At 46.9% G+C, this 14,154-nt stretch overlaps 1 protein-coding gene across 1 annotated transcript in view; it reads right to left on the reverse strand.

Annotated features, from left to right (window-relative positions):
- The window catches only part of CCT7 (chaperonin containing TCP1 subunit 7), a 139,340-nt gene that overhangs the window by 61,769 nt on the left and 63,417 nt on the right, over positions 1 to 14,154 (reverse strand). Inside the window, exon 2 of the mRNA XM_086960099.1 lies at positions 13,195 to 13,348. Within this exon, the coding sequence (XP_086816225.1) occupies positions 13,195 to 13,348 (154 nt within the window). The remainder of the gene's footprint in view (positions 1 to 13,194; positions 13,349 to 14,154) is intronic.

Consider the following 14,154-nt stretch of genomic DNA (forward strand, 5'->3'; position numbering starts at 1 on the left):
AATCAATACTCAATTCATTTAGGTGGGCAGGAGGTTGAGAAAGTTGAATCTAAGGTGGCGGTGTCAGAACAGCTAATGGAATCCTTACAGAAGGCTTCAGAGAATGTGCATTTTAAAACTGCAGACCTCCCTACAAGTCCTCCTCATCTCACACTCTCCGCATGTTACCAACGAAACACATTTTTTAAACAGATTATTAAACAGTACCAGGAGTATGCGAAAAAGCCAAAACAGGCAACTACATTAGCCATGTTTGAATGGTGACTGTGCTTGGTCATTCTTAGCAGACTCGTTTCAGTTGTGGTTACTGGGGTGGCGCTACTTCAGGATGACTGAAGCTGCTTCCGGGTGACTAGATACTGAGAGCAGCAACCTGGGCGCTGCGAAGCCGGGACCCAGGACCGTGCTCGAGGTCAGCGGCCCACGGTGGTCACAGCGGCAAGGGGGCACAGCAGTGAGCGTAGTGGTCCGCGGTGTGAGTCACCGCAGCTTCTGGCCTCAGGTTCCTAGCCCTTGCTCCTACTGTTGCTGCCGGAGGCTGGGGGGCCTTTGTGGTAGCCAGTAGCCCATCTCGTGGTCGCTAGGAGTTATCCTCCCCTCCTTCCCCCTGCAATGCATCATTGAAGACTCAAGTGTCTAAACCATCACGGGCACCACAGCCGTAGCAGGCTGTGGGAGAGCGAGCCTAGAGTCTCCCTGCAGAAGCAAACCCAGCAAGTATCAGGTGCGGCGTGAGGGGTTCGTACTCCGAAGGCTCCACCCGTGTTCCTAACCCGTCCCAGGAATGGCCACATCGTCACAGCTCACCGGTGCCTACTAAATCCCAGCTATCAAAGCAGTGACTCCAGCTGGCTGCAGACCACAGGCCCAGTGGGCCCTGAAGGAGACCCGTAGTGCTACCTGGTTTCCACCCAGAGTAGAATGATCGGTCCTAGGACTTCAAAGCCCTAAAAGTCAATTTAGCAGCTTCAGTCTGCCTACCAGTGCCCCCAGTGAGCCAGAAGGGTGGAGAGTGGCCAGCAAGGAGGCAGCTTGCCCAGCCCTACGCCATTCTGCAGCGGCAGGGACCATAACAACTGCATTGGAACCACAGGAACCCCAGAAGACAAGTCGTCCTGAGGCGGCTGGCGGGACCCTGGGAAGAAAGAAGGCCGGTCATGAAGTACTAAGGGTCCCAAGGCTCCATCAGTGAAGAGATGAGGGGGAGGTTCCCCAAAGCTGATAAGCCAAAAGATTTAGCCAGTTTACATCTCCGAATCCTGAGACCTCAGCCTCCTACAGAGACCCAGAGCACTGCTCCAGCGCACAGCAACTCTAAGGAGGAAGAAACCTGCAGCGGTTCCCCCATGCCAGTAAAATCAGGTCCCCTCCATTGCAGGGTGACCTGCAAACAATTCAGAACCAAATCCCACAAGCCAAAAACGACAGAGTTCGGACCTATCCAATTTTCGCCACAAAGTATGCCAAAAAAAAAAAACTCTCGGTAGTGCCAATCTCAACCGAAGTTACGAAAAAGTGATCGAAACACCATCTCACTTAACACCCCTAACTGGATAACCACACAGCTCCAAAGATCCAATAACTGAAATTCAACTAGCCCCCCCACTAATCACCACAAAGTAGAAGATAACATCTCAACCCTGCTTGCTTAGGGAACCAGGGTCAACCACTGTAGTGCGCCATACTCTGGGACGTTTTCCCCCGGACCCCCAGTTGCTTTGCACTGAAATCATTCCTTTACGCATCTTAGGGCTTGTGGGGTGGGGGAAGGGAGGGGGGCTGGGCTTGTAGTCATGGTCTGTTATGTCCTAGCAGGGGAACACTCCGTTGGAGTACCATGCGCTTTATAAGCTTAATAATAATATTAATAATTCTGCCATCCCAAAGCTCCAACCTCAGCCCAGAAGTCAACCACTGTGATGCAGGTTTGGGCCCCAACTCAAGCTCTGCTCAGTCAGGACAGAGAGCCCCACCGAAGGAGAAACAAATCAGAAAAACAACCCACAAGGTAATTCTCAACCCTAGATACCGCATCAAGGGTCACTATGACATCTTACACAGGGGTAATATACTTCGTCTATTCGAGCATATCCTCACCTTGGTCCAAACACAAATCGGACTACCTAGCTTGGGTCAAGTTTCTAAGTCTTCCTGGGGACACCCATAGTGAATCCACCTCGATAGAGTTGAGCCGCCACACTCAACAAGTGCTGACACCAGAAGAACTATCCCTCATGGCGGAATTGGGTATAGACATTGCACTCCCTGCACCAAGAAATACCCACATGTGCTAACAGTAACTCCGCTAGAGAAAGAAGTCTATTCCATTCTAAGGGGAACGGATGGGAACCACCAGGGAACAATTCAACAGCAACGCCAAACCATCACAATGTATACAGAATAACCTGCACACACAATCAAAGGACAGCATTCCCGTGCGAGCCAATGCAAAGTCCTGGAATCGGATACTGGTCAGGGCAGCTCACTCTACTTTCCAAGTATGCCTATGCCACCTCAATATTTCCATCATCATGGAAAGGATCAATTCTCTTCCCAAACCATAACAAGCACTGGCGTTGCCAATAGGTCTCGCAGTAGGAAAGTTTGAGCTATTGGTTTTCTAAATTACATTTTATTTTTTTGTTTTGTGATTTACAATGCCCATACTTTTAACTTTTCGCATTCGGAAAGTTTGAGCGATTGGTATTGTAAATGACACTTTTAATTTACGTGTTGGTTTTGAAAATAGCAAAATTAATAGCTTTGTCAGTTACAATGTCAATAGTTTTAACTTTCGCAAATGTGACACCTATAGCATTTGTAATGCAATGTGTGTTGTATTTACGTGACTTAGATGTACCGGTATTGATATTACAAATAACAATGGCTTTTAATTTTGTAAACAATTAATACTTAAATAAAAGTTATTGTAATTTATAATGGCAATAGCTTAAACGTTTGTAAATAAATTGAGAAGATTATGTTCAGTGTATTTTATTGTGACGAAAATCCAAGAACATTGCATTTGCACCTACACACACACATGTGTTGTAGGACTGAGTGGTGTGAGGGTGAGGGGGTGTGAGGGTGTGTGAGTGTGTGAGGGTGAGTGAGGGGGTGTGAGGGTGAGAGTGGGTGAGGGTGTGAGGGGGGTGAGGGTGTGAGGGGGGGTGAGGATGAGGGGGGGTGAGGATGAGGGGGGGGTGAGGATGAGAGGGGGGGTAAGGATGATGGGGGGGGTTAGGATGAGGGGGGGGGTGAGGATGAGGGGGGTGAGGGTGTGAGGGTGAGGGGGTGTGAGGGTGGGTGAGGGTGTGACCAGTTAGATATGGTTGGTATATGTTAAACATAATGAGGATAAGAAATGGACAGTAGAGCGTTAGCTGTAAAATTCATAGCGCTTTGTGCAGCATTGAGATTGGGTAGCGCTTTCATTAAATAGCATTGCATTGGGAATTATACTGTGGAATTGCAGCAGTGTTGACTGAATAGCGCTCTCACTGTTTGGTGCATTTATTCATTTTGGGCTTTGTGCTAAGTTTCGTTTTGAATCCCTCCCACCATTTTGTTGTTGTGCTTTCCCCTGGCCCGCCTCCCCGCGACCGCCTCCCACCTGACCCTCCCACGCTCCGCCCCCCTACACTACCCTTTTAAGTCAGATGTCCCAACGCGCTGCGGCCGCGCCGAAGGTGCGCCACGCCTGGACCGCGCCCAGCGCCAGACCCCCTGGCCCCAGTCTCACCCTCCCCACCCGCATTACATACGACGCCTCCACCCTCTTAGCCCTTAACCCCGGTCGACTCCCCAACTGCGCCCTAGCCGCTCCTGGACACACCCATGGACCCTTCACATGCAACTCCTGCAAGTATGACGGCACCAAGACCATCTCCTCACCCACGAACACCAAACAGAGATCTGACACCAACCACCTAAAATGCATCCTGCTCAACACCCGCTCGGTCCACAGACACGCCATCGACCTTTGGAATCTACTAGACACCATCTCTCCGGACGTCGCCTTCCTAACAGAAACATGGATGAACGCATCCTCAGCCCCAGACATCACCATTGCCATCTCAGAAGGCTACAAGATCATCCGTAAGGACCGCACCATCCAAACAGGAGGAGGCATCGCTATCGTCCATAAGAATTCCATCCGCATCTCAACCAGCTCAGACGTCAACCTTGCTAGCGCCGAACACCTTCACTTCCAGATCCACACCGACCCCAATACCACACTTAGAGGCACCCTCCTCTACAGGCCACCTGGACCCCGTGCACAATTCAGCGAAGACATCACTGACTTTATCACCCCACACGCCCTCCCTTCCGAGGACTACATTCTACTGGGAGACCTCAATTTTCATCTGGAAAAAAGCAACGACAGCACCACCACCCTTCTGGACAATCTCGCCAACCTCAGACTCAAACAACTTGTTAATACCCCCACTCACTATGCAGGTCACACACTCGACCCTATCTTCACCTCCAGCAAACATATCTCCTTCAGCCACACCACAGTTCTCCATTGGACGGACCACAGCTGCGTTCACTTTGTCTACAAAAAGACCACAACCCACAACCATCCTCAACCTACTCTGCGAAGAAACTGGAACAAAATCACCATCGACCAGATCTCCTCATCGCTTCTTCAAAACGCCCCTGTCCACTCTTCGAACCCCAACCAAGCAGCCATTAACCTCACTCAATGGCTAACCAACAGCGCCGACAACCTAGCACCTCTGAAAAAACGTCAAATCAAACTAGGCAGCAAAAACGCCCCCTGGTTCAACGATGATCTTAAGAAATCCAAGAAACTCTGTCGCTCCCTTGAGAAGGCCTGGAAAAAAGACCCAAACACCAGCACCAGGGACGCCTTCAAAAACGCCACCCGCATACACCACCAACTGATCCGGACTGCCAAGAAAGCCGCATTCAAAGACCGACTAGACAACGCCCACAACAGCAAGGAATTATTCAACATCGTCAAAGAGTTTACCAACCCTACTGCCAACTCCAAGGACATCACTCCCTCTCAAACCCTTTGCGACTCCCTAGCCTCGTTCTTCCACGACAAAATCGCAGACATCCACAACAGCTTCGACAACCAACCTGGACACCAACCCTCCCAACCTTCTGCCGTACCTTCACCCCCCTTGAACACCCTTAATGACTGGAACCCAATCTCCACTGAGGACACTATCCGCCTGATGAACTCCATCCACTCAGGATCCCCCACAGACCCATGCCCTCACCACATCTTCAACAAAGCAGACTCCATCATAGCACCACACCTCCGAGACGTCATCAACTGCTCCCTCAACTCCGCCACCTTCCCGGAAAGCTTGAAACACGCCAAACTCAGCGCCCTTCTGAAAAAACCCACAGCTGACCCAACCGAACTCAAAAACTACCGCCCCATCTCGCTCCTTCCATTCCCGGCCAAAGTCATTGAGAAAGCTGTCAACAACCAGCTCGCCGCCTTCCTCGAAACCAACAAATCCCTCGACTCCTCACAGTCCGGCTTCCGAGCCAAACACAGCACTGAAACCGCACTCATCGCAGCAACAGACGACATTCGAACACTACTGGACAATGGAGACACAGTCGCCCTCATCCTCCTCGACCTCTCCGCAGCCTTCGACACAGTCTGTCATAGCACCCTGTTACAACGCCTCAGAAACATCGGAATCCAAGGAAAAGCACTGGAATGGATCACCTCATTCCATGCCGGAAGAACTCAGAGAGTCCGCCTCCCACCATTCAAGTCAGAGGCCACGGAAGTCATTTGCGGCGTGCCACAAGGATCCTCACTCAGCCCCACCCTCTTCAACGTATACATGAGCCCCCTCGCGGCCATCGCAGGCCAACACAACCTCAACATCATCTCCTACGCTGATGACACTCAACTGATCCTCTCACTCACCTAAGACCCTAACACCGCCAAAACCAACCTACATGAAGGAATGAAAGAAGTAGCCGAGTGGATGAAGCACAGCAGTCTGAAACTGAATTCAGACAAAACAGAAGTCCTTATCTTAGGTACCTCCCCCTCCGCCTGGGACGACTCTTGGTGGCCAGAAGCTCTCGGAAAAGCACCCATCCCGACGGACCACGCACGGAACCTGGGCGTCATCCTGGACTCCTCACTCTCGATGACTAGACAAGTCAACGCCGTTTCATCATCTTGCTTCAACATTCTTCGCATGCTCAAAAAAACATTTCGCTGGATCCCCACCGAAACTAGGAAAACGGTCACCCACGCACTGGTTACAAGTCGCCTGGACTACGGAAACACCATTTACGCCGGTACCACCGCAAAACTTCAGAAAAAACTCCAACGCATCCAGAACGCATCAGCCAGACTCGTACTAGACATCCAGCGTAAAGACCACATTTCTGGTCACCTGAAAAACCTCCACTGGCTCCCCGTCAATAAGAGGATAACATTCCGCCTCCTAACCCACGCACACAAAGCACTTTACGAACTTGGACCCGAATGCCTCAACACACGACTTTCCTTCTACACTCCCCCTCCCCCCGCCAGCTATGCTCTTCCAACCAAGCCCTTGCTGCTGTACCTCACATCAACAAAACCACCATGGGAGGAAGACCGTTCTCCTACCTGGCGGCTAAAACCTGGAACTCACTTCCCATTCTCCTTCGCCTCACTCAGAACCACCTAGCATTCAGAAAGCAACTTAAAACCTGGATATTCGACATGTAATTCCCCACCCTTCTTCAAGCGCCTTGAGACCCTCTGGGTATGTAGCGCGCTATATAAATTATCTGACTTGACTTGAGTCGCCTCTTTCAAAGACTTCAACTCAGCTTCCATATAAGGTAGCACAGGATAGACTATGTCGGTGATGCAACGTGCGCCCCCCCTTTGGTATGCATTTGGAGCGGGGGAACCAGGCTTGATCCACCATGTTTGGCTCGGCACCCAGTGATTAGGAGCAAATCACGTAATCACCCACGGGACTAACACTAAGGAAGGTGCCCCCGTTCTATAACGCTGCTGTGCGCGTAAAAAAAATAAATGCTTTCATACCCGCGGGCTGAGTCCACACCAGATATAGCTGTGCACTCCTACGCATTGGAGGTAAGACTACAATGCAAAAAAAAAAATAAGAAAAGGAGTGGAAAGATTCATGCTAATCTCCTGAGTGTCGGGTATAAACAACATAATCTACTGGTGAGGGGGATTTGATAGGCAGAAGGGAGCCTCAAAGACTTTTACCATGTCCTGAGTGCGACAGGATAGAGTTAAATGAAAAGAGCGTGGGAAAGGTGTGGCGCATGCCCAGAGTTGCTGAATCCGGAGCGCAAGGCTCGCGGTTCAATCCCCACATATGCTGATCTGATGTACTAAAGGTGTCGTCAAATTCAGTGATATCGAAAGGGAGGCACAGTAAAATAAAATAGCCTAGGAGCTCACAGGCCGGTCAGGGGTGACAAAGCCGGGACCGCGCAGAGGTTTCTGCATTACATCTACATAAGTCAGCTTTGTCATTGGGGCGGGGTGGCTATTGGGGGTATCGAATGCATGTACATAACATGCGTACCTGCAAAATAGTGCAATGGTTATCTTTAATACGATGGAGAGCGTGTTTGAAAACCTCACACATGCAGTACTAAAAAAAAATACGCATCTACCCGTGGCTGGCAGCAAGTATTCCGCAAGGTAACGCAGGCCTGTGGCATCTGATGTGCGTTAGGCTGCACTGGGCTGATTGTGTATCTCACGAGCAGCGCACTCCCCACCTCCCCCCCCTCCGTGGTGCCCCATTGCCATGTCCCTTCATGTGCACAAAGGGAATACACAATTGACAGTATGCAGCGTGGAACACCGGCTTCAGGTAAGCTGTGTGATTCACGTACATTAAAATGTTTGCATTTTGCTGTACACTGATCTTTCCAAGAGAATCATCAGCAGCCACCAATCGCTGCATGCATCATTTATAGACTGGTTTAGCCACGGTCACAGCCTGTCTCGCGAGGCGGCATAGACCAATCCGATGCTACTGCAGTGCCTAGGGGAGATAGTTTTATGGCGCAAGCATAGCTAGAGAGCAGCGGAGTGATGGAAAAGGAGTGCTTAGAAGCTCACAAATTAACTGAAAAAAATAATCTCGGAACAAATTCATTAATTCAAAGTGTCAGAATACCCCATCATGGTATGGTATTAGAGCATCATAGCTAGGAAGACAAGATGCGCGGCCGCCATTATTTAATGTTAAAAAAAAGACAAGTAGGAAGTAGTTCTTGTGAGAGCACAGCGCTATAAAAAAAACAAGCGATGCGCGCTCTGTGCTGGGGAAGGGGAGGGCCATTAGCCTGTAAGAACTCGCGGCAAGATCAAAGGAAGGGTGGGAGGGACATTGGGGAACAGATGGCCGTGAAAGTGTATGGCCCAAAAGCGCGTGCCTGTGGCCACGTGAACTCTAAGAAAACCGCACGAAAAAACCCATGGTTTCACGAGTATTTTGAGCACTTGAATTCTCGCTCCGCTCAATGCGCATGCACATTGATAGGTAGCAAGACCTAAAAAAGGGGATCGCACAAAACCAGAAAATTACCATCTCTTTGCTTTACTAGACCTAGAAGCAAAACCGTACGCCAGAATACCACTGAAAGAACTATAAGCCTGGGCAAAAGAGAACAACATTTCCCCTTTTTCCAATCTGGATTCAGGCCCGAAAGCTCCACCACCGATATCATAACACTGGGTCACCCGTCACATTGAGCTACACAGCCAACATAACCACCTCTTTTTTGCAGTTACGTGGACTACAGTGCAGCATTCAACCCATGTGGACCAACAGAAACCACCCACCTGGGAAATCCCCCCCCCACCCTCCCCGACAGCTACTAAAGGCAATAATGGCATTACACCAGGGGACCTGGGTCCGAAGTAAGACCAGCCAATAAGCTCTAACAGCAATGGTGCCAACCAACAACGGCCTGAAACAAGGCTGTGTCCTCGCCCCCTTCTCTTTAATGTCTACACAGCAAATTTGGGCAATGCCTTGGAAGGCGCTTGTCTATTAACACCAAGGATGGGGAAGGCGCGTCTTCAAATCCTCCAGTATGCTGATGACATTGTGGCCTAGCCCGTGAGTGAGCCATTATTATAGAGAGCCTCAATGCACTTCATAGGTACAATCAAAAGAACAAACTCTTGGTGAACCAGGAGGAGACCAAGATAGTCATCTTTGGGAAGTACCCACGAAACAAAACAGCTCAATGGCGACTAGGTGGCCTGCAAATTAAAACATGCAAAGGCTATAACTATCTTAGCATCAGGCTATCAGATGGGGCAAAACCAGTGGCCCACTTAAAACACTTAAGTAGTAAGGGAGCTTGAAACGTTTAAATCAGCAGCTACATAGTCCAACCGCTGAACGCATTTTAAAAGTTGAGAGCTAAACTAGTCCCATCACTCAATTACAGCCACCTAGCCATCCATGGTGCACTGAACAAGTACTGTCCAAATTTCCAAATCTCCGCTTACAAGAAAGTTTTAACTCTTCCTCTGCAGGCCAGGAGAGCCAGAGGGAGGCTGGAGCTGGGACCTGCCTGTCCGTCCAGATATTATATACTATGAGGACATAATAAAATATTACATCAGCACTCTGCATGCCACAGCACCCTTACTGAAAGCACATTTCAAAACAATCTTCAAAGAGGCAGGCTCCTCATGGCAGGCACAGTTGGCAGTGGCCACAAGCTTCCTAGAAATTGAAGTTCACAATCTGCAAAACCAGGCCATCCCGGTGACAGCCAGCAAAAAAACAGTGAACTCCCAGGTTTGGAAACAGTAATTGGAAAGGCACTTGGAATGTTTATGCCACAGATCAAACCATTCCGCATTGAATGTCTCCTAAATCTTGGGCAAACCTCAGCCTTACCTCAAGCAAGCACTGACAGCTCAGGCTCGGAATAGAATAACCTACATGAGACTGCTTACACTGCCTATTATGGACTTCAATCCATTCTGGGCCCGGCGGGACAACTTAGTCGCCTGTCGCCTATGCAGCTACAAATGCGAATCCTGGCTTCATTTGCTGTGCTGCTGTCCAAAGACAGCAAGTGAGAGACATCGCCTGTTAATTCCAATTTGCAGATTTTATGGACTCCGACACTGCAGTGAAGTCTCAGATCTGTGTTTCTCTGCCAATACAACAAACCCTGGCCAGACTGGGGACATTTACAGTTGCAATTCGGCCGCACTGAAACAAAACACCAAAGCTATTAGCAACAACTATCTGGCCCCAAAGCCCAAACACTAATGATCAAAGGGTCAGTAAAGCTAAATGACAATCTGGCGTCAGCATTAAAACCACCAAGAGCCACACACTCAACACAAGAAACTCCAGAAAGACAAGGATATCAACACGTTCAAGATCAGAAGATCAAACAAGCAAGCCAGAGAAGTCCACTCATGCACTCTGCACTGAAATGAGAAAAAATACCTTTATATGTTGTTTTAAAATGTTTTTCTTCTACATCAATGCTGGGACTGCAAATATAAAGGTTTTATCATTTTGAACAGTAAATCAACACTTATTTACTGGGTTAAAGGGTTCTACCAAAGGGCGAGAAGACGCTGTCGACACCATTACACACTAGCACCTTTGTGCCGGATTGGATCACTGTTCTACGATTTTAGCGAACTCTGCCACTACAGCTGGAGTATGCACGTCAGTCATGAACCCAAAAGCTCTTTATCTTTATTTTCTTTACTCTTTTCTATTGTATATACGTAAAATGACGCACATTGTAATGATTTTAATTAATCGAACTATAAAAAAACATTACATTACTCAAGTTTGAAGCACTACTAAGCCACAAACATCAGCCTGGCAAACTGAATATTGGAACATTACTTCAATAGCATGGCCTTCAAGCTATTTAATGCAGTGTCCCTTTGTGTAAAATAATTTCACGAGGCCCCAAAACAACATTTTATAAAATGTAAACTAGTGCAAAAGTTTTCAAGCTATGTATGGTACTCGAGTCTGACCCCTCTATAACAGTTAGGCAAAATGTATCTGCAGTAATGGCTTTTAAATTCTGACACACCAGAGCATGACCATTTCCTCCAAAATGTGGCACCATCATCTCCAAAAAAGCACTATTTCTCTAAAATTCAATATGGCTGAAGTCTCGGCAAGAGCTTACCAAACCACCGTCCAGGATGGCTCATCTCCATATTCTCGCTCCCACACACCTGCACATTCCTTCCTTAAACCTGCCATCTGGCGGGGAGGATAGGGGTGTAAATGAAACTGGTTTCTTCTGCCTGTCCCCTCCTCCTTTTGAAGATCATGGTTTACTACTCCTACCCTTGCTCTGGCTCCATGCAGCAGAACCCGTTCCTCCTAGAATCGCTATTTCACCCAAGGAGCTACTTATCACCTCAAAGCAGCCTGGCTAATCCACTTAACTCTGACCAATCAGGGCAGATCACTGGAAGGCTGAATTCTGGCTTACAGACAAGAAAGTCTTACAACTTATCTGTCCATTCGAGGATAAATTCAACAATAGCATATTGTTGGATGCATCAATAACATTCTAAAAAGTCCTTGAAAGATATTTCCCTGTATTTTCTGGTGGCAGTTATTAATTAACAACTTCTTGCCATGTTGACCTATGTGGCTGAGGATCTGCAATGGGGAAAATGAACTGGGCAATTTCTCCATCATCAAGGCTTGTAAAACATCTTTTATAAGAACCCTGCCTATATCTAATGGATCCAACACCACCCCTGGAACACCTAGGGGCGATTTTAAGGGGCTCTGAAGATGTAAAAAATATTGCAGCTCCTCTCTCTCCACAGTGCTTCTAGCAGAAAAGTCGATTTTGGTAAGCACTTTATCACAAAGTCGGAAGTTAATTGGGCAATTTCACTAAACCCAAGGCATATAAGTTCTATTTTATGCGGGTGCTCCTTATAAGTACCTGACCGCCCACCAATGGGACACATAGGAGAAATCCTTGGGTTACCCAATATACCAGATTATTGTAGTTTATTCATTTATAAGTACCGCAAACACAAAGTCAAGTTTGGGCACAATTTACCTGTTAAAAGCAGTCCTCCAACACAGCCCTATATATACTAGGGACTAAAAGTTAGTTTTAATCCCCATGCCCTATTATGTACTAGGGCCCTATAGAGAAAGTCACCATAGTGGTATACTAACCCATAGCGTATCCTAGTGTATGTAGGTATTTTCACTGTATTTTAAGTGTCTTTTCAGCATAGTCCTGGTTAGGCAGAGCCCAGGGACAGTATGAGTCAGTCAACACCAGTGCCAGTCAGCAAAAAAAAATGTATTCTCCAATTTTTCATCAAAGTTTTAAGCTTCTTATATCTTCTCTTTCTGGAGGGTTGTCTCCCAATGATGTGTGGGCGAGGTCCTGGAGAATGAATTAGCCTACTCAACTTGTTGGTCGTAATAGGGCAAAGGATGGTAGAACAATGACCTAAATCAATTCCATTTAAGGGAAAGTCCTCAACTTCTTGCTGTATATCAACATATATACCAAAACCAAGAAGATTTAAGAGCGAAACTACAGATGCAATTATGGATTAGGATTAGAAATAGAGAGTAAGAAACCTGCCAGATCAAGCGATGGAAATACCCAGTACATATTAAGTTAACTATGACTATAAGATATGCTTTACTAGAAAGGTCTTACTGTAATAGTTCCTTTTACAACCATGTCATCTTTGTTACACGCTTTAGTTGCAGAGAGTGAGGATGGGGCAACCCGCAAATTTGCACCTATCAGCTATGCCATTAAAACATCAAAGCAGGGCAAAGGTAAGGGTTTGGAATGTAACGAACAGCCTGATGAGATGCTGCTTTTAGGGACAAGTTTTGACTAGTTATTTTTCTAAGAGACACAGTCATAATGCTTAACGAAAAGCAGCTTATACAAATTAATTATGTAAGTCTTCTAGGACACCGAAAGTAAGACATACCAGAGAACAAGTAAGCACTGAAACTGTGCACATATTTTACTAATGACTAATAAATGAAGATGGATTAAATGAAAGGTTTGAGAAGCAGAAATCAATAAATGTCAAAGCGTGTACCACAATCCCAACATCTGAAACAAAGCCTTATACTGAACAACGGTCATCTAATAAAACACATGAAAGTCCTTTAATGAGCAGCTTACCTCTATCATCCACAATCAGCTTATCCATGCCACGTGGACCCAGAGTGGTGCGAACAGCCTCAGCGATGATTTGGCAGGCATTGATGTTACTAACCAGCTGAGGGACTCCTTGGGAGGTATCTGTACCCTCCTTCAGCAGGATGACTGGTGCGGACTAAAAGCAACAATGATAAAAAAAGTAACCTTTAGTTTAATTACAAGGTTTCCATAATTCATGCGAAAAATATGATACCCAGGCTAAACTACAAATGCATTTCTTTGATCAAATCCTTGTTCTTACAGCATGTAAAAAAAAAAAAACAACAGCACTGATTATATTAATACACTCCCCCAGCCTTTTATGCAGAAATTACCAATTAGAACAAGCATTTGCAATGCAATAGGTCTCGCATTAGGAAAGTTTGAGCTATTGAGCGGATCCTTTTGAAGCACGCACGGCCTCGCGGCCATGAAAGAAGTGTGAACGAGACCTAAACATGCAACAAATGACTTTCATGTGGTGATGCGAGGCAGACGGATAGAAGCACGTTCACAAGACCACATGCACTTCTGGAAATCCGCATTTTTCAGAGCTTAGTTTAGCTCTTAGTTTAGCCCCAATAGTCTCGTCCTATTCATTCCTTGCGGAATGGAATAGGACGAGACCTAAAAATTAGACAGCAAAGTATTGATTTATGTTTTACTATAATTAAATGCACTCTTACAATGCCTCTTCCCAGCAGGCACTGGGCAGCTTAACAGATAATCCAGTACAAACAAAGAACTTAGAAACCCATTGAAACATAACACTAGCAAACCATGCATTAACAAGAAGCACAAGTTAATGCAGTGGAAGGTTATTGTAACAAACGACAACACAGGTTAACACATTACTACATATCTATTTATGCAATATAATCAGTGTTTTTTGCCTCCCAAGCATATCATAGGCTGTGTTGTTTCTGTTGTCAGTTAGGACCT

The sequence above is a fragment of the Lissotriton vulgaris genome, chromosome 3_1 (assembly GCF_964263255.1).
Source record: "Lissotriton vulgaris chromosome 3_1, aLisVul1.2, whole genome shotgun sequence".
Taxonomy (NCBI): domain Eukaryota; kingdom Metazoa; phylum Chordata; class Amphibia; order Caudata; family Salamandridae; genus Lissotriton; species Lissotriton vulgaris.